This window comes from Pelodiscus sinensis, chromosome 8 (genome assembly GCF_049634645.1).
Source record: "Pelodiscus sinensis isolate JC-2024 chromosome 8, ASM4963464v1, whole genome shotgun sequence".
Classification (NCBI taxonomy): domain Eukaryota; kingdom Metazoa; phylum Chordata; order Testudines; family Trionychidae; genus Pelodiscus; species Pelodiscus sinensis.
Window position 1 is genome coordinate 2300916 of NC_134718.1, and position 23335 is coordinate 2324250.

At 41.2% G+C, this 23335-nt stretch overlaps 1 protein-coding gene across 1 annotated transcript in view; it reads right to left on the reverse strand.

The window, feature by feature from the left end:
• TM9SF3 (transmembrane 9 superfamily member 3) overlaps nt 1-23335 on the reverse strand; it is a 55326-nt gene that overhangs the window by 17645 nt on the left and 14346 nt on the right. The window contains exons 2-9 of the mRNA XM_075934527.1: nt 21964-22159; nt 17045-17167; nt 12046-12206; nt 10686-10763; nt 7986-8117; nt 6905-7071; nt 2513-2607; nt 170-300 (exon numbers count right to left, since the gene is read on the reverse strand). Coding sequence (XP_075790642.1) covers nt 170-300; nt 2513-2607; nt 6905-7071; nt 7986-8117; nt 10686-10763; nt 12046-12206; nt 17045-17167; nt 21964-22159 — 1083 coding nt within the window. The remainder of the gene's footprint in view (nt 1-169; nt 301-2512; nt 2608-6904; nt 7072-7985; nt 8118-10685; nt 10764-12045; nt 12207-17044; nt 17168-21963; nt 22160-23335) is intronic.

A 23335-nucleotide genomic window follows, 5' to 3' on the forward strand; every position in this document is an offset into this window, starting at 1 on the left:
CCCTCATGCAGTGGGGAGTTGTAGGCAGCTTGCCTAATGAAGGAGAATGGCAGCATGGATCAGACTTGTGGGACACCCGGACTACGGGCTTTCCCAGTTTAGAAGCTACATTTCCCTAGACCTACTTCAAAACCCTAGATGTTATTTCAAGGTCTATTTAACTACTCACCATTGTTCCAAAGGGAATCGCCCGTGATGCATGATAATAGATGGCAATGAAGTTAATGAAGAAGGCAGTACCACACACCATCGCTGGAATAAGGAAAGCCCCAATGAACATCTGCTTTATCCATCGCCTTCCTGTCAGAAGAAAAGATTAAACATCTGTAATTGAGAAAACACGATGCACTTCCACTGAAGTTTACTTACACTCTGGTAAACCTGTGGCAAAATATAATTAGCCTTTTTTTCCCCCAAAGTGAATTAATTAAATGAGTACTAGCTGACACACAAAGGAGCGAAGGTAAACTTTTAAATTGCACTTCACTTTGAATCGAGTCTTTTGATCTCACAAACAATAACTATTCAATATGGTAATATGGACATGGGAGAGTAACAGCCGACAATGGGAATGGCTAATAAGGATTTGTAAAGAAGAGTTTGTATGTTAAATAAATAATATTTACAAACACTACTGATGGGTGTTTACACTTAAAACTGCTTCCTTCTATCACTTAGACATTTTACAACATCATTGATGCCAAGTGACCAGTTAAATGCAACAGGAATTAGCAGTGCAGGTTTATGGCTATAACAGCAATAACCCAGCAACCTTTCAACAAAGACTTGGCACACATAAAACACCAACTACAATGATGTAGTTCAAACACAAGCGTAGCTTTTCTATTCAATCACACTGCTCAGCATTATTCCTTTCGCCTCCATCATTCTGTCCTCCTTCTGTCTGTATATCTAATAAGATTCCAAGTTCTTCAAAGACTGGACTATTGGGAAACATTGTCATGAATGCCTCAATTATTTCAAAGTTACATCTTCAGAAGTGCTCAAGTGACTTCAGAGTTCAAGTCTCATGAAACTTAGGGCTCCTGAAAATGCTACGTATTGTTTTCATTTCAGTAACACTAGTAGTGTTAAATGATACGTTTAAAAAAATTCAGTAACAAAACTTAATTCATTATAATAGGCATCTCCAACAAAAGAGCAAGTCAACAGGTAACGGTTTTCCACAAGTCCCTCCTGTGACTGCTTTACTCCAAACTCCAATGTTTGAATTTCCTGTATTTGCTGTTAATCTATACATTTTTCCTTATTTTATTTCAACTCTCGGTGTCTGGATGCAAATGTACAACCTACTAACATATGGTTCTGAAAACTGCATATGGGCATCCAAAGTATTGTAGGGCTTGCCTACAGTTTTTATAACCAATTTAGCCAAATTTGTAGAAAGCGGATATAAATTCATGCAACTGGCTAGTCTGGGCCTTTACAATAACATAGCTTGTGTTGGAAATACAAGTGTAACACCCCTATGCTCTGATCCAATTAAATCCGGTTTTCTACAGATGCCATTAAATTGGTAGAGAAACCGCATTTAGACAAGGCCTTAGACATTTATGACCTTTCCAAGCTCCCAGATAGCAGGGAGACTGATGCTACAGAGAACTAAACATCGATCAGTATCTCTTGCTACAATTATATAAGCTTTTGTTTAAAAAATTCACAAAACCAATGTTTTTAATGTTTAGTAGGATAAAAATATTAATTATTCTCTTATTGCAGCATAGGAAAAGTGGGAGGCTGGAGGAATGACAGGGCACTGCAGACCAGAACTAGGACACATCCATCAAGTTGTAAGAGAAAGCTGCAGACAGCCTGTCAAACTTTACCTAAATAGTACTGTTGTGCTTCTGCTGTCTACCAATATTCACTTTTGCATTCGATGAAGTACAAACTGATTGCAAGCCTAATAAATTCAATGAATATTTGGCTAAAATTCCAAGAAGATTATTTATCATACCCTGAAGAATGGCAGAAACACAGTTAACACTGTGTACCTCTACAGCCCCTTCCATTCACTCTTTGGAAACATGGAGAATCAAGGCCTCTATGGAGTAGGTGACATGATCACCGCATCAGCCACTAAAGGCCAACTCAGGGTGGAACACTCAAGCTGTTACACAGCACCCAAGAACAGGAGGCTAGCCTATCCATTGGAATGGCCCCTGCAGAACTTAATTACTCCAATTGGAATTTGGCAAGGCTACAATAGTTAGCATTCTTATACCCCATATCGATTTAAATCAATATTACCAAGGCTTTTACCAAGCTGTACTGTAGGACATGTAACCAACAACAAACAGGGAATGAAGCATCATTTAAATTCAAAATCTCTTGTATTGATTAAAAACTATGGATTTCATGTGACTTTATTAAGTACCTCAACACCACCTGAAGGAGACCATCCACATCGGTATTGGTGTATACCAGTAAACAGAATAAACGTTGTATACAAAATAGTATGATAAAAATGCTGAAATTTAAAAGCAATTACCTCCTTGTCTAGCATAAAGGCTTCCTCCAAAATATCCATTCACCGGAGATGTTGCAGCATAAACAAATATAGCTGTGCTAAGCATTGATCCTCGCCTAGAATAAAAAGACTTTTTTTTGCAAAGCCAATAGAAATGCAAAATCCCAATTTGTATTACAAAATATTCACAGTAAAACAGGCATAGTTATCCGAAGAAATATAAAATTCCTATTTTTACCTGATGCAAAAAGAAAGGGTGATCAATGAAATGTGTCTAAAGTTTACTATCCATAGCAAAATAACCGTTTCCATTCAAAGCTGCTTATCAGCCACATTTGACCAGACTAAAGCAAACTGTTATATTTTCTCCCCACTAGAAATAAAAACCGAATATCACTTTTTACCAAAGTATTTTGATTTTGTGTGTGTTATCTGAACTGAACTATGCAATGCACACACGTTTAGCCTCTGTGGCAATACAGCATTATCGCCCAAAAAGTTTCTGGCTTCAGTGCTTAGTAGGAACACTTACATTAACATATGTTCCTACTAAGGGTGGAAAGAGAGGGTGGAGAGGCTACTTGCCTCGTTCAGTAACTGCATATCTTTGAGATGGGTCCCTAAGGGTACTTCATGCCCTGATGTGTGCACAGTCTTGAGCAGAGCTGTCCAACAGCAGTGTCTGTGAGTCCAGAGCTGTATCCTTAAGATCTTTGTGCTTCAGTATCAAGCGATGAGGGAGGGTGGACTTCCCCGCCCACCTCACACCGTCCCCAATTCCTTCTCAGCCACAGTAGTTCAGTGGCAGAGGGAAGAGAGGGCGGGTAGAGTACCTATAGGGGCACCCATCTTAAAGAACTCCAGTTCTGGGCAGGTAACCTCTCCTTCTCCAAGGAGTGTCCCTACAAGAGCACCACATCAGGGATCATCCAATCAGCAGACCCAAGCAGAGGAAGGAGCCAAGGCAGCAGATTCAGTATAGACTAAGGAATAATGTTAGTAAAAGTCGCGTCACCTCTGGAAGCAGGAATGAGCACATTGTGCATAGTGCTGGGGAAAAGTGTGCACAAAAGACCAAGCGGCTGCCCTGCAGAGGTCCAAGACAAGTATGTTTTCAGTAGGGCTAGAGGCAGAGTGTAACGGGTTCAGATGCATTCTGCAAGCCAGGGGGTGGAAATCGGATGTTATTTGTTTCAATCTGCAACCAAGATGAAAAGTACAGAATGCTCCAAGGAGCCAATAGCTCTTTTGATATTCAGCATATGGTGGCTCATTTCTACTCTTAAAGACTGAGGATGTGTCTAGACTACAGGTTTTTTTTCCCCCCCGAAAAAAGTGGCTCTTTTTTTCTTCAAAAAAAAACTTCGAGTCTAGACTGCTGCCACGTTCTTTCGAAAGTAAATCGAAAGAACGTTGCAGTTTTTTCGACCGTGGAAAACCTCGTTTTATGAGGAAGAACACCTTTTTTCTGAAAGTTCTTTCGAAAAAAGGCGCTCTGTAATGCAAACTGTGCTTTTTCGAAAGAGCATCCAGACTGCCTGCGTGCTCTCTTTTGAAAAAGCAGCTCACTTTTTCAAAAGTACTGGTTGTAGTCTAGATGCTCTTTTTCGAAAGAGGCTTGTAGTCTAGACGTAGCCTGAGGCTTGTGCTCAGTAGGTGAATCTCTTGATTTAACGTGTAAGTGTGAAAAAACATTTGGTAGGAAGTAAGGATGCGGATGCTGCATTATCTTATGACAGAACACTACGTATAGTGGGTCAGAAAAACATCCAATCTGGATTTAAAATTTGTCAGGGATGGAAAAATTCACCAAGACCCTTGGGGGAAAAAAAACAGTCTAATCATCGATTATTCCAACTGTTAAAAATTACATCCTATATCCAATCTGAATGTGTCTAACTTTTAACTTCCAGCCATTGAATCATGTCACACCTTTGTCTGCTAGACTGAAGAGTCCCTTCCAAATTTCTGCAAACCATCGCCTATAGACAGATCAAATCACACCTTCTCTCTCTCTTGGTTAAACCAAACAGACTGTGCTCCTGGATTTTATCACTATAAAGGCATGGCTTCCAATCTTAACAATTCTTGTGGCTCTGTTCTGAACCATCTCCAATTTACCAACACTCTTCTTGAATTGAAGCCATCAGAACTGGACATGCAGTATTACAGTAGCATTTATACCAGTACCATATACAGAGATAAAATAACCTCCTCAATCCTACTTAAGATTCCCTTGTTTATGCGTTCAAAGATCACATTACACCTTTTGGCCACAGCATTGAACTGGGGGGTTCACCGTCAGAGTCAAAGTGTTAAACCTAAGTAGAAGAGTTCGGTAGCTTTTCAAGTTATTCCTTCATCACTATAACAAATACCCAACCACATTTGTTTTGGTCCGTCCTTTGATCGTTTAAGGGTAAAAGGAGGCTCTGACACTAAGCCACAAAATTCAGTCCCAGAACAATTTCCTTGACCAGGTTATAACAAAAGCAGACTTTAGCACTGCCCATGAATAGAACCAGTGTTTCCTCCAATAAAAACTGTCCGTGCTGAGACAATAACCAACAGCAGGACTTCAGCGAGATTGCTGCATTGTCAGTCATTCTGTTGAAAACTCCCACTACTGTGGCGGGTGTCTGAAATTAAGCAAATATAGCTGCCGCATAAAAAGTCAGAATGTTAACCTACATGAGAGCCTATTTGCTCCTTAACAGGAAGTCCCATATATCTGTTTTAAAATTGGCTAATAGATGCCAATTTTGATAGTCATCTTTACTTGAACCAATTTAAAAGCAGACTGTATGATTCCAGGTTCAAATTCTGCTCCAAATGATATTATCATAAATCCAAAATAATTCCAATGCATTCAGTGAATTCTAATTTGAAATACCATGCAGTTTTTTTTCTTAGCCACTATTCTGACATATATTCCAGAAGTGTCTTAATATTAAAGTTTTAATGAAACACACACATCAACAGCTGATGTGATCAAATGTTCTCAGGTGAAAAACAGTGATTCCCCCTGAGAGACCTTATGACATCTTTTATGGTAGTGCAGGTCCCATACAACGATCACTCAGTTTAAAACAGGATAATATACCACATTTTTCAGCTCACACTATCTTCCTACCATTGGCCCATTTCTGAGTAAATGCTCAAATTGTGCTCTTAGAACCAAACTGGTACCTCATTGTGCACCCACATGGAAGAGGGCTGGTAAATACGAGTTCCGTTCCTCTCCCTCCCGCCCCATCTTTTATATATGTTTGGTATCACTATTAGTACGAGTTTCTGGTAGCTTCTCAAAGTGTAAACATTCCAAACATAAAAGTAGTTGTGGTACAGTCAAAAAAATGCTGACATTCTAAACCAGAACTGTATGTGATTGCCTCCTCAGCTATCGGCACCAGGAGGACACTGTAAAACCAAGAAAAGTACACTGGGCAATAGGATTTTTAAGAGGCGAAAGCAAGGCAGCTAAATTCAGAAGCCAAGTTCCCTCTAGTGGCAAAGTCAGGTAGTTACAGATGACTGACAACCGAGAATAAAGCTGAACTGAGAGGAGGAAAAAAGTTTAGTGACTGTTTAAAAACCCTGCTAACAGTTGGTAAAATTACTTTTGCTGTCACTGCACACAAAATATAGTAGCTGCTAGTCCAAATCCCAGAGCACCATCATCTAAAAAAGCAAAGCGATGAAGGGCTAGGAAAGCGACAGCCATCCTCCCCCCCAAGCAACACAGTCAGGGGGATTGCTAAGCAACAGTGAGAGCTGAATTTAAGTTGGCCCACATTTTTATGTTTTAGATGAGTCTCATCTAAAGACCAATCTTAAATATCTGTATAGGCTCCAGTCAGGCCTGTACTGTTCTAGGTGCTGCGCACACTTACTCTCCCTCAAGAAACTAAAAGGCTAAGTCCCCAGTCTTGTGGAGACTATGCACATGCCTGAGTAATGTGGATAGTCTCACTGAAGTCAAAGGCATGACTTACAGCATGTAAAGTTATGTGAAAACCTCTACAAGAGTGCAATCCCACTAACCAATAAAATATACTTCTTTAAACATCAGCATCTCACTTGAATTAAATGTGTCTCAGGACATTTTCTGAGGTCACACTTTCTACTTTCCACAAGCAAAACCAGACTTAATTTTGATATTTCTAAGATAAAAATAAGCAAAAAGAAAAATCTTAAAAGCTTTCCAAGCCTTCTTTGTTAAGTCAAATAGTAGCAAAAATACAGCAACAAAAACAATTTCTATAAAAGTCATTTGCTAGTCATCTTTGACTTTTAAAACACTGGTTTAGGTTTTAAATGAAAATGCACATAGAATTCATAACCAGCTTAATTTTGTCAAAAACTTTTAGATATGAAAGAAAGGAGGTACTGCAAGAATATAGATATACTTACTCTGTGTATAAATCCTCTATCATTGCAACAATGATAACTATGAAAGATACTGCAAAGATTTGGCAACCAGAGCCAATAAGCGATGAAAATATTAAAGGATGACTGGACGGTCTAAAAACATCCCCATGGACCTGTTTCCATCCATATTCATCACCCAGATCTCTGTCCTGTGTATAAAAATGTAGTTCAGTTATAAATAACATTGCCAAGCGATAACAAGTGAGAAAAACAATATGAAGTCACAGTTTGCCATAATGTAATCCTTAAAGCTAGATAAACTAACTCTATGGGATAAATATTCCATGAACAAATGTAATATACCCAATGAAAGCCACTGGCAGAAAGATCAGTCTTTCGGGGTTTGCACAGGTTCCAAAGCATGGGGGCCAACAGGGAGGAATTTGTTGTTTTAATTTTTGTAACCATGTGTGAAAGTGGCACTTGTGGAAAATGGCTGCTTGAAAGCTCTGGAGACTCAAGTCGAACTTCCACACAAGGACATGCAAGTCTTGGCAATGCATTTTTCCCCCACCATGCCCTACCAACGTGCTTCACGCACAAGTTGGAGGGACCAGCTCCAGGAGGGCCACAGGGGAGCTCAGTTTCCATACCCAGTCAATTTTTGGTCCCTCTACACTGGAATGCGCCAGTGCCAGCCATGGTAATATGAACAAATAGCAAGTAGCACTGGGACAGTGCAGACCAAATACTTCATAAGCAGCTGAGTTGAGGACTCTCCGATACTACAGCCCTAGACAGAATTCAAAGCCGCAACCTAGGAGCGAAAGACTATTATCTCATCCCAGATCCTCCGTGCCATCTGTCCCAACAGCTTTAAGTTTCCTAATCCAGTCCTCGGCAACTGATTCTTGTAACAGGAAATAAGGATGCTCTAGTCGGGAAATCTGAAAGCCACTCTTTTCCAGAGAGAATTCCCTAACCACTTCCTAGACACATTTTCTCCATAAATTGCAATGTATTTTCTATGTCGGTGAAGAAAGCCATTCATAAGTGCTAATGAAATCAACAGAAAAAGCAACGTGTCCTCCTAACATTTCTAAGAACTTAGTGCAAGCCTTACCATATCATCCATTTCTTCTTCTTTGCTATATCGTGCATAATCTTTTCGCAACGTTCTCATTAATATCATAGACACTAAACCCACCAGAAAGATGACCATCATGAAGGAATTGAAAATTGAAAACCAGTGAATCTACAAGAAAAAAAAAAGACTCAATTTTAAGTACTGTATGTACATATTAATGCCCAATAAGTCAGCAGAAACTACTATGTTAAGTAGTAATGAATTATATAAAGCTTGTACAAATCCTATTAAGTATAGCTTGCAAAATTTTGCAAGTTTTCATCAACGTCCACAACACATGTTGAATGTGTCCATTACTCAAACTAAGCTTTTACAAAAAATTATATCTCAACATTTTCCTTCTTAAGACCAAAGGCATTCGGTCCAGAAGATTCCCATTCTGATTGGAAATTTGAGTCAGCACTTTACTGGAACCTAGAGGCATCCTATTTGAGTAGCAGACTGGTCAGATAGATTACAACTGTTAATGCTATACCACAGTTGCCATGTTTTGTTCCCATTTGAGATAAAACCAATCAATGCTGCAAAACCACATCATAAAGGAACATGCTATTTACCTGAGACAAAATGGGTGAGGGAATATATTTTATTGGACCATCTGCTGTGGTGAGAGATAAGCTTTCAAACACACACAGCACTTTTTATCAGCTTAGGCTATTTACCTGTCTGCTACCTCTCCACTTCAGGACAGTTCCATTGCAGAAAATGTTACCAAGCATTACCCACAGCTGCAATGTCACACTCAAGACTTGGAATACTAATCTGAATGGGACTGCATTTTGTAAGACCCAAGACAAAAGTGGAGCTCAACCATGGGAAACGTTCCTACATCTATTACTAAATGGCATAAAAACTTGGCAAACTAATTGGTAGGTCATGTCAATAGTGTGGTACAATGTACAATGAAAGTTATTAACTCTGGGTGTAACTAACATTTGATGTATTTAATATTTTCTTCCAGTGCTAATTCTAACATCCCTGAAAAACACTACCAAAAACACAACCCGGATATGACATTTTTTATAGCTGCTACCAAGACAAAGCACAATTACAGAAATTAATTTATTTTGTATCAGAGTTAAGTAGCTTCCTCTCCTCTCCCCCATACCAAGTAACTTTGGAATTTAGTATTGCAGCACTACTTTAAAATCATAATATTGCCTGCAAACATTTTAACTTGAAAAGCAATGTCATACTTTGCACTTAAGAGTCCAACACAAAACTGAAAAACATAATGACAATCAGCCAAGAACTAACATTTACCTTACCACAGGAAGCGCTAGGTACATGGTGCTTATAAGCTTTTAATCAGAGATGTGCCCCGTGCCCACACCAAATTCAGTTCAAGATATAAACTTTCCTATAGACAGGGCCTTTTGTTTGAGCACATCTCTTGTTTAAACACTGATAAAAACCAGGATTTAGCATGAAAAAATGTACACTTCCCAACACCTGTTTATTCTATTAGCACTTTCAGCAGTCTATAAGACTGTCCCACTGTCCATTAACTAGTCTCATTATTAACAAGGGAAAGAATAGCCATTTTGCCTTCGCAAAGTGACAGAAGATTCAGTTATTAATATTTCCATATTGTATGAACATGTGAAATGATTGCAGCAAAGTGGGAAAGAGGCAGAGGATGACTGCCACAGCCGCCAACAAGCCACTGATCTGTGAAAACCCTGCCCAAATTCCACTCCTGCTCCACCCTGAAATCCAAACTGGGACAAGGGCAATGAAAAGCCAGAGGAGAATTCAGTACCATAATCTGTGCTGCTCCTTGCATGCTTCAATGAAAAGTGCATTTCACCTGCCTAAATCAAAAGGATTGTTGTCAACAGAATGGGCAACTCATAGATCCACAGTTATACTGATTCAGCCTCAATTTACCTTCTGATGTGAGCGCATCACCAGTGCGGCTTAGGATGCATCAAGTAGGATGAACTGTTTAGCATAATAGTTCTCAAAATTTTGCACATGACTCGGTTCACACAGCAAACTTCTGAGTATGCCCCCCCCTTATGAATTAAAAACACGAATATTGAACACTATTATAAATGCTGGAGGCAAGGCAGAGTTTGAGGATGGAGGCTGACGGTTGGCAAGCCCCCAAATAACCACCTCACGACCCATTAAGGGGAAACCCTGGTTTAGCAGTACTTTCCTAGGAGAGGGAATGGGGAGCTGTACTGTGCAGGGGGTCAGACTAGATGATCATAATTGTTCCTTCTGACCTTAAAGTCTATGAGCTACTGGAACAGGTTCAGATAGATTGAAGCCGTCAGGAAGCCTCTATACAGCATTTTCTCATAAAGCAGCATAGTGTATGGTCCTTGCTGCATCTCTGGAGTCTTTTATACTTGAGTAACTGTACCTAAGAATTCAGACATGCTGCCTTCTTAACCTACCCAGGTGCTGCGGAGAAAAGTTTTTTATGCAGTGCTATTTCACAAGCAACCTCATGTTAAAAACAAAGTCAGTTGGATCGAGCCATTTGTTTACATTTTTAAGTATTTTATCTTAAAAGGGACAACGCCACCACCAAAACATTTTTCCTTTCCTTTATCACTACAACAAAAGCAACTAGAGCAGCATGGAGAATTGTCCCACTGGCCTTTCTGAAGCAAAGAGTCTATTTCAAAGGAAGCTTTGTATGGCTGTCTTAGAGCTACATACTCTGTGTTGAAAGAAAGATGGGTCAAGGTACTTGTCAAATCGATCTTCAAACTTCACATCTGATTTTTTCCATTTCACCTGTGGAGAGAAGAGACTTACACTTGAAAAGCTCACAATACACGCTCAAAGCCACAGCAATGTAGAAACTTTCCATTTCAGATTTTCTTCTTCATTTAAAAGTGAATTGAGAAGATTGGCCTAAGAGCCCCGCAAGACCGAAATCTTCAGAAGAGGGAGAGTACGAGCAGCAGTAACATATTTCACCATGCTGTCCTGCCAACTTACCCCAACCCTCATCCGAGAAAGCCAATCTGGGAACAGATGGCAAGGCCTATGTACCCATTAGGAATGTTAAAAAGTGGGTAATTGGGTAACCGGGTAACCGCTAGAAATTTCAGCGGTTACACACACTCGCAGTCAGCTCCCTGGGAGCCAGTGTGTGCCAGCAACAAGCTTTTAAGAGGAGGCCCTCTGTCAGAGGTGCTTTCCCCTCTCCTAAACCATTGGTGAGTGAGGCCTTCATGCCAACCTTCCTCCCAATGCCAGCAGCACTGGAAGCCATGGGAATTCCTGCCATGAGACTGACAGAGATCTCCAGGTGGCAAAGCATGTCTACACAGGAGGACCTGATCAGAGCATGGTTGCTGTTTACCCGTTATGGGGAAACTTTGCTCTGCACTGGGAATTAGACTGACATACCATTAACACAATTCACATAGATCAATCAGCTGCCCATGAATGTAAACTGTCCTGGGACAAACAAATCCTGTGATCTAGATGTTCAAGTTATCTGTAAATTCACAAGTATCGTATGAAACATGGCTGAGGAAAAGACCAATATGTGCTCACTAGACACATTTTGCTTTTCTCCAAAGCCATAGCAGAGGGGCCTTCAGGCCATATTTAAGTGAGTGGTGTTATAACCCCATGCACTGGTCACAACACTCAGCCCTGAGAGACAGGAACAGCTGCTGAGCCGTGAGCATAGGATGGACTTGCTGTCCAATATTCACTCTTCCCCCCTCCCACCTTTCCACACAGCTCTGGGAGCAATGTATGTTTGCACCATTTTACACTCCTAGTTTCATGATTTCTGTGGATACAAGTGAACCATGAACCCACACTAAAGTCACCCTGCGTACATACTTCAGTTAGCTGTTTTAAATGCACTAAATCAGCATTTTAAAATTTAATTCTACAAACAGCAGGTTATGAAAAGATGCATCTTCACCAAAGACAGTTTTCCCTGTAAAAACACAGACATCAATTTTGAATTTTGGATACGTATCTATTCCCAATGTACTATACCCTGGAGAATTGCTTATCTCATGGACGAACGTGCACTCCCTGCATTACTTACTGAATATGACATTTGGATTTTGGTATTTGGAACCAATTTGACCTTTCCTTCACTTGTCAGATTCACATCCACAATTCTATTTCCATTAAAACCAATCTCAAGTTTTTTGTAGGTCCAAAGGTAATGGTCTTCCCCATTTTCATCTGCTTCCCCAACAATCCCTGTAAAAGAAACAAGTATTGTATAAGACAAGAGGCAATTACAAGCATGTTTCAAGAGTATTTTCAAGTGATTTCACAAACATCTGATATGCCATGGTACACTACAAAAATAATCTTGGTAGGCTAATTAACATTACAAAGAAAAATGTGGGACATACATTTAAGTCTTCCCTGTTCTTGAGTTAAGGTGTTTGATAATGTTGCACCTTCAAACAACGGACTTGCTAGATCAGTAGACCGTGATGATATCACAGAAAATGTACAAGAGCAGATAACAAGGACCATATTAGCAGTGCAAGACAGACACTACTGTTTCATCTATTTTTTCATCCATGTGCCAGTAAAGTTTATGACCAGATATTTAATCCTAGTTCCTCTCACTCTTTCTTCCCTCTGTTGTTCCATCTAGCCTTTCATTTATGCATTTGTTTTCTTCCTCTGACCTCACTTCACATTCATTGGATGCCCCACATTCATTTTTGCCACCTCTGCCTCAACACACTCTCCGAGTGCCCCCTCAAACATTCTGTCCTCATTTTTACTCCATTTTTTTCCTGCTGTTTGTCAAACACGTCCTGACACTGGCAAAATCTTTCATGGCCCCATTCATCTCCAGCAGAGTGACAAAGCAAATATAAACACTTCACTACTTTGCTACACATCCTCATGTTAGGAGAAATACCCAGCCTGAGCTTATCCTAATCTTAGAAGTGCTCCTCTGCTCCAGGTAAGGAAGTGATCAGACACCACAAGGAACACTGGACTGATTGCATTATTCATTTTCATTATTTGTTACACGTTCCTTGATTTTCATGAAGCTTCTGCAGCATTTCTGCTCGCCACACAAGAGTTCCACAGAATCCAGGGATTAGGTACAGATGTGCCTCGGCCATGGAAAACACAGCCTGCCTCCTAAGAATAACTTTGGGTTCTTTAGAACACCGCAAAAAACAGGATGCCTTTGGCAAAATCTGGGGCTCTGGTCTGGATGACCACAGCTATTGCTGGACTAGAGAGACTCAGATGGCCAGGTTCAGAAGCGCAGCCCGGGCTGGGCCGGCGGTGGGAAGCGCAGTCCCAGTGGGGTGGCACGGTGGGGAGCACAGCCCTGGCCAGGGCTGACAGCAAGGAATGCAGCCCCAGCCAGGAGCAGCCCCAGCCAGGAACAGAGGCAGCAGGGATGGCGCGATGTGGGGAGTGCAGCCCTGGCCAGGGCTGGAGGCAGCAGGGCCGGCAGCGAGGAGCGCAGTCCCAGCCAGGGCTGGCGGCAGAGAGCGCAGCCCCAGCTGGGGCTGGAGTCAACGAGGCCAGCACCTGGGCACACAGCCCGAGCTAGCACTGTGGGGGGCACAGCCCAGACCAGGGCTGGAGGCAGTGGGGTGGCCCCTTTCTGGGGCTGGTGTGGGGGCTGGATGCAGCAGGGCAGGCAATACAGAGCGCAGCCCCAGCCACGAGCAGAACCTTATACCTGAACAGGGAACTTTGACCTCCCCTTGTCCGGCAAATTCTGTGGTTCGGGACCACTCAGGTCCTGAGGGTGCCAGACAAGGGAGGTTGAACCTGTTGTCGCATCCAAAGTGTGCAAACATATAGGAAGATACATCTGAAAAGGAACAAGGGGTGAAAGGCAAGGGAAAGGGTTTCTCCAAAGGAACAGACATATGACGAAACAACATTTGTTGATTATCTGTGCTCTTCATTTTTCAAGAAAGTATTTTTCTTCACGTCTTACTCAAGCTCAATCTTTTCAGTGTTGCGTTGTATGCACAATACAATAAGAACACTTACTGATTTGTGGCTATGCTATTTGACCCAACATCTGCTCCACCAGCACTGCTCTAAGTCATGACACTCTGGATCTCTGAACAGTTAAAAGGATATTCAGATCAACCACTCTTGAAAGAGTGTAAGATGACACTGCTACAAGGTGACTGCATGCCATATAGCCAAGTCAGTCCATCTACTATGGCTTTTTAACAAGTCTCAAGAAAAGCACCCATCTCATTTGGTCTGGATTCAATTTAAAACCAAAGTTAGGTGGCCTCGCTAGTAAATCAATACTTTTGTATTGTCTATGTAGAAGAGTTACTATAAACTATCTAGATATCTAGCGAGCACTTTTCAATTTTCAAACCTTCCAAGCTTTCCTCCTAAGCAAAACTTTAAGTGTTGATGTGTCATTGCTAAATCCGAAAATGGCCTAACAGTCCCTCTCAACGTGGACAACCAGCAAGCCAACAACATGCCAGCAGGCAAATTTCTCCCATGCTCATAGGCAAAAATAAGAGAGTCATGAAAAGAAGGCCATCTTGATGGGAGTTCAGATTTCTTGACTCCTGTTCAGGGGTCTGCTTCACCAACTAAAAGGCAAAAATTGCCTAGAATTCATAGCAGAGGATCCAAATGGCATGGGCTCATTTCCCCCAAACTCCTCGGAACAGACTCTTGCTTTTCACTAGGAGCACATGGAAAATCTCAGCTAACCCAGAGACACAGTAACAAGCCGAACCAAGAAAACAACACACCAAGGCCTTGTCTACACTAGGAACATTTTACTATGTAAAAAAACATGTCTGCTTGCATTTTAAGCACTGAGTCTATAGCAGTCCTCCTAAGGGTACTAAGCTTGATAAAATCAGCTGCACTGACGTTAAGGTTGATGGATAACAGCAGGACCGCAGATTCAGCACAAAGAATCCCTTAAACAATGCTAACAGGTTCCAGCTGTTAAAAATCCAGTTTCTGTTATTCCCAGGACTCCAAGAGAAAATTCTCACCCTCCAAGATACTTACAGGACACTATGCACTAATACCTAGATTCTCACACCTCCCAATTTTCTATTGAATATCTTATCTACATTTCCCTATTAATCCCCCAAATTTCCCACTGCTACTACCAATAGCTCAGCTCCACTGAGGGTAGCAAGAGTGGATATGGTAGTATGGACAAGACACAAATGGCCATCGGTATTTGTATTGCTATGTTCCAAGAAGGATTAGCCAACATGGCGGACTCTTGCCATTGCTACCAGTAAAGGAAGTGAACCAATGGTAGTAGCAACAGTAGAAAATGGTGGTGGTATGGAGAGCAATGAGCTCGAAATTGCTCTAAAGCAGTGCCTAAACCAAACCAAGTTCACTGTTTCTCAAACTACAATCAAGCCCGGGCTTAACAAGTTCCTGAATTTGGCACTGTCTAGCCTTGCGGGCAAGTTATACCTGTTACAGTAATGGAATCTCTGCTATGTTGATCCAGTAACTGTAGAAGGTGAGATCCTGGCTCCAACAAATCCAATAACTAAGATTAGCCTTTACTGCCACACTGGAAGAGGCCCAGAGTTTGTTTGGAAGCTACACTGCATAACACTGTATAAAGACTGCAGAAAGAACAGGCTAATAATTTAGGCATCCCTAGTTTAATTCTATTGATTCAAAAGGAGTCACACCAAGACACTGTCCTGCACAACACTCCTCCACTGACACCGTAATGTACAGTAATATCCGGCACTTCACCAACCGGAATTCTTTATAAACCAGCATTTCTGCTCTTCTTGGAAATTTCTGTTTACAGTCCTGTTGGGACGCAGGCTCCCTACCTGGCTCCACATGGGTCCCCCAAAGCAGCAACATGTCCCTGCTGCTCCTAGGCAGAGGAACAGCCAGGGAGGATCCATGCACTACCCCTCCCCTACCCCAAATGCTGACCCAATAGCTAGGAACAATGGCCATTAGAAGCTATGGGGGCGGTGCCTGAGAGTAGAGGCAGCACACAGACACATCTTGCCAGGTGTCTGCCTAGGAGCAGTAGCAACATGTCCTCACTTGCACGGAGACACCCAAGATGAGCACCGCACAGATGTAGCACCCTGAAATTCCTCCCACCTCCTGTCCTTGAGCCAAGAGCCCTCTCCTGCACCCCAAGTCCCTCATCTCTTGCACCACCCCAGACCTCGCAACCCAGCCAGAGCTCACACCCTCTCCCCCACTTATTCTGGTTACATAAGACTAAATGGCACCCCACATTCCCTCAATGAGCCAAACATAAAGCTTTTACTGTATTAAGAATTTAGAAGTTGCTAAGGAAAAAAAGCTTCATTTACATGTGGACCTTTAACAAAAGGCAGCAGAAATTCAGATCAGTGACACTGGATCTAGCATCATTTCTTATCCTTGATTTTGACGGCTTACTATCCTTGACAAGGAGCAAGGAAAGTTTTTTAAAGAGTAAAAGAAAAACCTTAAGTCAGGCATGTAAAGTAAAACACTGTAGATTCAAAATAAAGTTCTAAAGCCTCTTAAGTACATTAGAGATGAAGTTAATTGAAATTGTGCTCTGAATTAGCAAACTCAGACGCGATTAATACAAAGTTGAAGTGATCAGAAAACTAAGTGGCTTAATGAGTCAGACCACAGTGCCAAGTTCCAGCAGGGTAGTGCCAACAAGCAAGTTCTAGCCCCAGTTAGGCACACAACTCCCAATAAGTGCATGCAGCTGTCGTGCAGCTTATCTGAACATGAAATTTAACCCTGATGTCTCAGCATTAGCAAAACTATTTTCAGGAAGAAATCACTAAACCAGTTCTCTATTGTTTTTTAAGTATACCAAAACTCACCAATGCTAATCACTCAAAAGTGTTCCCTCAAAGTTACCAATCCTTCAACACCCTCTTTGGCATTCCTATTATTATACTACAGAGAAACACATTGGCTGTCAGTTTCCCTTAAGGAAGATTAGTCAATAAGTATAGTAATCTCATTGATCCTCTCAGTACAGTACTCAGTCACTGAACAATGGACAAATATGATGTAAGTATTAGCACATATCACATAGCACTTACCCCATATTGGCAAGTCATCAATATACATCTGATACCAATAGTGATTTTTGATAGCATACACAAACGCATCTCTCTTTATTTTGTCCAAGTCAATTTCACAGTATGTGGTCTGCATTACATCATCTGTGAAAATTAAAATATATTAATGACATGTTAATGATAGCTCTAATTCAAACACAAATTCAGCAGATGAGGGGGGAAATGCACATTTCCAGAGCTTGAAATTCCTATTGGTTGCACATCCTCTGTCAGATGACATGTGCAGAGCACAATTAAAAAAGCAAGCACTGAAGTACATAAATAATTGTCCCTGCTACTCCATTCCTCACTCCTGCCGCAAGACAGAAATATTAAAAGAGCTTTAGATCATCATATTATTACTTTATCCACAAACAGATACACTTGCTAATAATTATTTCATCCAAACAGGCTAAGTAAAGACGCATGAAGCAACAGCAGCAGCAAGCTCATGTTAACAATGGTGATCCCATTCCCAAAGGCCATCTTGTATTCAGAACATTTGCAGAGTCCATTAGCTATTCAAACTCTGCATCAGCATATTTAGTTGGTAATTTCACAATAAGAGAACACAATATTACAAGCCAAGATAATAACTAACCCCGCCTTTACACTTCCATGCTCAATCATTAGTCACTCGGTCCCACTCAACTATCCCCATTGGCACTTGTGATATGGCTCACTTCATTAAGAACAGGTTTTTTTCAACTATTTGGTAGTTCAGGAAAAGTAAGAGCGGAAGTAAAACAAAGAGGAAGAATTAAAGTGAACAGAGGACAAAAATTGGAAGGTGACAAAAAATGTAGATGATACACAGGAAAACAGTGAACTTGTTACTTCAAATTGGAAAGCTATTTTACTTAAAATTCAATATATAATGTGATTCGTGGACAAGTGCTTTCAGTAGCTGTAATGTTACTGAGTAACATTTTATGTGATGTCTGGATTTCAAGGCAAGTTAAAAGCACATTTTTTAAAAAATGGTTATTCTTGCAGTAACACTTTAAATTATTAAAGCTACTTGAGTTCTAAAAAACTACTTCATAATATGCTAGTCTATTTTCATTATTCAATCTGAGTAAAATGCAAAGCAATCATCAACAGGGAAAATGAGTTTTTAGGCTGGATGTTCTCAAACTCGCTTGTTGTGGACCGCATAAGCTCAAAAATGAACTCCTTATCCGACTCTGGGCAGGAAGGCCTCTTCCCATTTCCAGCCTGAGATTCTAAGTGCTTTGGGACAGGAAGCGTCACTGTTTGCACAGTGCCTAGCACCTTGACCTGACTGAGCCCTCCAGATACTACTTCAATATAAATATTAAACCATCACACCCCCCCCCCCCCCCGTGGTAAACAGTTATTGATTGCCAAAAAAAAAAAAAAGTTAGAAAGTTAATGTATTTTTAGCTGCGCTCAAATAACCTGGCAGCTGGAAACAACACTTCAATGCCATCCAGCCAGTCAGCACTCTGCAGATAGCTACCAGGCATTTCACTATTGGGCTCTCATGCTTGGCACAGAGTGATGCTACAATGGCACACACAAAGTCTGTTGAAAAAAAAAAACCAAACTACTCCCATTCAATTCTTATTTTTAATTCACAGAAACACTTCTCTTGGTCCTGGGCTTTATGAAGGATTATTAGTGTCCAGATTAGGATGTAAAGTCCCATTTAATTGATTAACCCATTAAAGGGGAGGCAGGCAGAGAGGGGCACTCCAAGCACACAGAGTGGCCCTCCGTCAGATGCAGACAGCCTGGAGCGGACACGCTCCCCCCGCCGCAGACAAGCGCTACTCTGGCCAGCTGGTCGGAGCAGCCCCTGCTTGTGGTGCGCCACCCAGGCCGGGCCCACCATATACAGGGCGTGCTCCAACCAGCCAGTTAGAGCAGCCCAAACCCGAGGTTAGCCCTCGCAGGACTAGAGCAGATCACTGCTCCAATCCCTACCAGGTTTACCATCCATATCCCTAGGCCAGATCTGACTTCTGGGCATGTTTGACAATTGCTCAGAGATCACCAGATCTGACCTCAGTGAATGCTCAACAACTGCTCAGAGATCATGACAAAAGCATCTATTAGTAGAACATGATGATTCTTGTTAAGCATGAAATGGTCAAAGAATGGCAACACCACAGCAAATCCAGTTATGTTTTATTCTGGAACAATTTAATCCCCTGCCCCTTAGTGACAAATCCTAAACTCAGGGACTCTAGCTGTTTTTTTCTAATGAATGGCGCACTAACTAAAGTAGTATTAAGGCAAAAACCTGTCAACCAGAAACATTTTAGGAATATGTTCCAGGAAAACACAGGATCAAACTTAACATTGCTAAGTGAGTTAAAATAATTGTTCAGTGGCACCTTCAGATTCAAATACAGGCAGTCCCCGGGTTACATACAAGATAGGGACTGTAGGTTTGTTCTTAAGTTGAATCTGTATGTAAGTCAGAACTGGCGTCAGCCGCTGCTGAAACTGATCAGTTTCAACAGGGGCTGAATCTGGACGCCAGTTCTGACTTACATACGGATTCAACTTAAGAAACCCAGGCGTCCCCAAGTCAGCTGCTGCTGAAACTGATCAGCGGCTGATTCCAGGAAGCCCGGGGCAGAGCAACTCTGCCTCGGGCTTCCTGTAGTCAGCCCCTGGTCAGTTTCAACAGTGGCTGAATCAGGACGCCTGGGGCAGAGCAGCTGGGGTGCTGCCGGGTTGGTACAGTAGCGCCGAGGAGCGGCGCTGCAGGACCAACCCGGCAGCGCCCCAGCTGCTCTACCCCAGGCGTAGGCAAGAAAAGCCTGGTCTGCTGGGAGGGGAGGGGGGCACTAGCTGCACCCCCCCCAGCAGACCAGGGAGACGTGGGTGGCGGGACTGCAGCGCATCTGGGCGTCCCGCCGCTCCAGTCCTCTGGGGCGAGAAAAGCCCCGTTCGTAACTACGGATCCGACATAAGTCGGATCCGCGTATCTCAGGGACTGCCTGTATAGCTGAACTCCTTGGCCTTTGTCTGCTTTAAGACAAAGTTTCAAATGTGTGAAAAGATGAATGCCAGGAATCTGCAAGTGTATGACAATATCTGTATGCACATTTCTCTTTTGTTTTGAATCGAATTGTATCTGAATACAGAGGTAACAAACACAAACACTGTATAAGCAAGATTACTAAAGTATACCCACTTAAACTGATCCATGTAAGATGTCCTTCTTGAATCTGTTACTCAGTTGTATTTCAGAACCTAAGCACTAGCTTATGGTTGTGAAGAAAGACTAATATGCTAATTAGCAGGAACTACCACAGCAATTCTGCATCAGGGCTTGCATGTACAGAGTGATATTCGAGAATGGCTATCTAGCTTTAAATTTACACTCCCTTTTAATCCTAATTCAACTTCAAGTGTAGACAAACCATCAGTCTGCAGAGTTTAAAAGTACCTTGAAAAGTGTGACATTTCCTTCTCCCATTTCTAGGGCTTTACTGTTTAAAACATCATAGGCCTCATCTAGATCACTTGAGCAGAAACAACCAATTTCTAACAAATTAAACACTGCACCAAAACCACCTGAAGTTGCTTGCTTAAGTGCACACATCCCTTAAAAAGCAAGCACAAAAGCACTAGCTATGTCCTCACCCCAAAACTGTAACTCATCACCATGATTCTACTTTCTCACCCACACATGACTGCACACCAAAGGCTGTGCACAGGCACTTGTGTGGACGTAACAGAGCAGCAAAGCTGCAATTGCACCGTCTTTGAGCGCAGGCTACATGACCTTGTCTGAAACACTGGGTAATTTTGGGGGTATCTATCTTACTCTGCCATACCTTCCATCGTGCCGGTCTCCTAGCTAGTTAATCAAAGGAATAGCTATCTGAGCTGCAGTCTCATCCCCTGTTTGCAGCATAAAGATACTCACACACAACAATCATCTCTAGTCATGCCAATAAAGTGGAGTGATTAGAAAAAGGACCTTTTCGGGTTGCTTGGAACATTGGTCTCTTTTGAAGCAAACATGTGATGATGATTATGTTTAAGCATACTGTGCTGAACAGCTACATGGAAACAGTTTGTAACAATTTATGATTTAGGGAAGTTGCTCACTATATCCCTAGGACTACAGCCATGAGCAAATACAGAGTTTTCCATTTTTCAACAGCTGATGCTTGTGGTTGGAGTTAATGTAGCAAGCTTTATGTAGAACCGTGGTTCTCAAAACATGGACAACCATATTTTTGCTTTTTCAACATTGTTTTCTGAACTTTTATTTTTATAAAAAGTACTGGGCAAACAACAATAGTGAAGCTTTTACAACTGGAAGATTAAACAAGAGGGATATGCTCTGTTCTGAAAGAAAACTTTGTTTGTTTGTTTTTTTAAGATCAACCTCAATACATTGCTTATGTTCCATACTAAGATTTTCTAAAGAGGATATAGATATAAATCTAAAATCTCATATGTCTTAGTGCTCTGTTTTCAATAATACAGAAAAGCAAAGAGAAATCCCTCTGATACCTGCCTGTGGTATTGGGCAGTCATTTCATGTGTTCTATGTACATAATTAAAAGATGCACTATTAAGATTTCAAAAGTTTGACCTTCAAAAGCAATACATTCTATGTTCATACTGAGCATTCTTCAATGTTCTTGAACCCTGTTTACATTCAAAATGAGTATGGCCATAATTAGTTACCTCAAAAGTCTCTGGGTTGCTGCAAGAAAATACTTTAATTAAGGAGTGAATAATACACACACAAAAATGGTCTTTTAAACAAAGACCTTTTTTCACACAGAGTTGTAACCAACAATGATCTACTAGTTCAAGAGAACTGAAGGTGTTTCTTACACAAGAGTTTCTAATTCAGTGATGAAAGGTAGGGGATTTTTTAATATATATCTTAGATTGCTTACCTTTAAATTTAATGTCCAGGCCACTAAATTCCAATTCAACTCCTTGAAGAGCTTCTCCCAATGTTTCATGATAATGACTGATGCTTTTTTTTGATCCCACACAGAAGGGAAGAGAGAAGTATTTGTATGTCTCTTGGCGATTGTGGTACGGTCCTACTGTATTCATCCAAAGAACGACTTCTTCTTTATCTTGGTACTAAAAGACAGCATATTGAAACATATGAGAAGCTTATCAAAGGAAAATTATGCACATCCTTTCTTCATTTTATTTAGAGAGGCAGTGATATATTTTGAGAATTTTGAAAGGAGGGGTCCAAATACCATCTGTATTTTGAGTTACATAGCTAAAACCCCACCACCAAGATAAATATTGTAGAGAGAAAAAAAAATCTATGACTTCTCCTCTAAAGCATTTAAACACATATTTGATATAAGGGTCAGAAGCATCAGTGGCCTTTAATAGGTAAAGTCACAGGAAATGAATGCACAGTAACTTACAAAAGGCACTAAAGAGAAACTCCTTTATGTTTATCTGCCACTGTATAACTCTGTCAAAGACCACATACACGGTGCAGAAATTGTGCCTTGGCAGATCAAACAAACCATCCTCCATCTTAACTAGAAATAGCAATGAGAGTAGCTCCCTTTACAGGGTTTTGCCCTGAATTTCGCTATAAAAGCAACTAAAAATTTCATCTCTTATAGCTGCTACCTCTGGCCAGTAAACGTAGTCTTCCAGCCTGTAGCCATCTAAAGTTTTTTCAAGCCCTATCATAATTCCAACACTCAACATATGCATTCCTCAGATAAATACTTACATTAATCTACAGATGGTGGGACGGACTCAAATAAAATTCACATGTACAGCCACTCCCCGACTTAAGAATACACCGACTTACAACCATCTGTACTTACAACCAAACTCCCATTAACCCCATTATAATATTTTCGAGTTGAGAACCATGTACATCAAGTTTTTCGAACAGCGCGGGCAGCACGTTTAAGGGTATTTCCAACTTACGACCAAATTGAGTTACGACCAGGTGTTTGGAACATAACCTGTTCGTAAGTCGGGGACTACCTGTAGTACACTTTGCAAAGTTCTAACCTTGACTTTTCTGGAGGGTGGCAGGGTGCTTTTAAAAGTCTTTACTGGACTAACACACAGTTTACCTCTAGCTTTTCCCCTCCACTTCAATATGACTATATAATCAATTCACTAAACCACATGGGTCCTGTTTTCAAGACAGAAATAGGTGCATATAATTGTATTTGCACATGGAAAATCCGATTCTCATGCCTACTTAACAGCTAAAATTCAGGCTCCATAAATATTCAAGAATAAAGTGTTCCCACAAGACAGATGTGTATA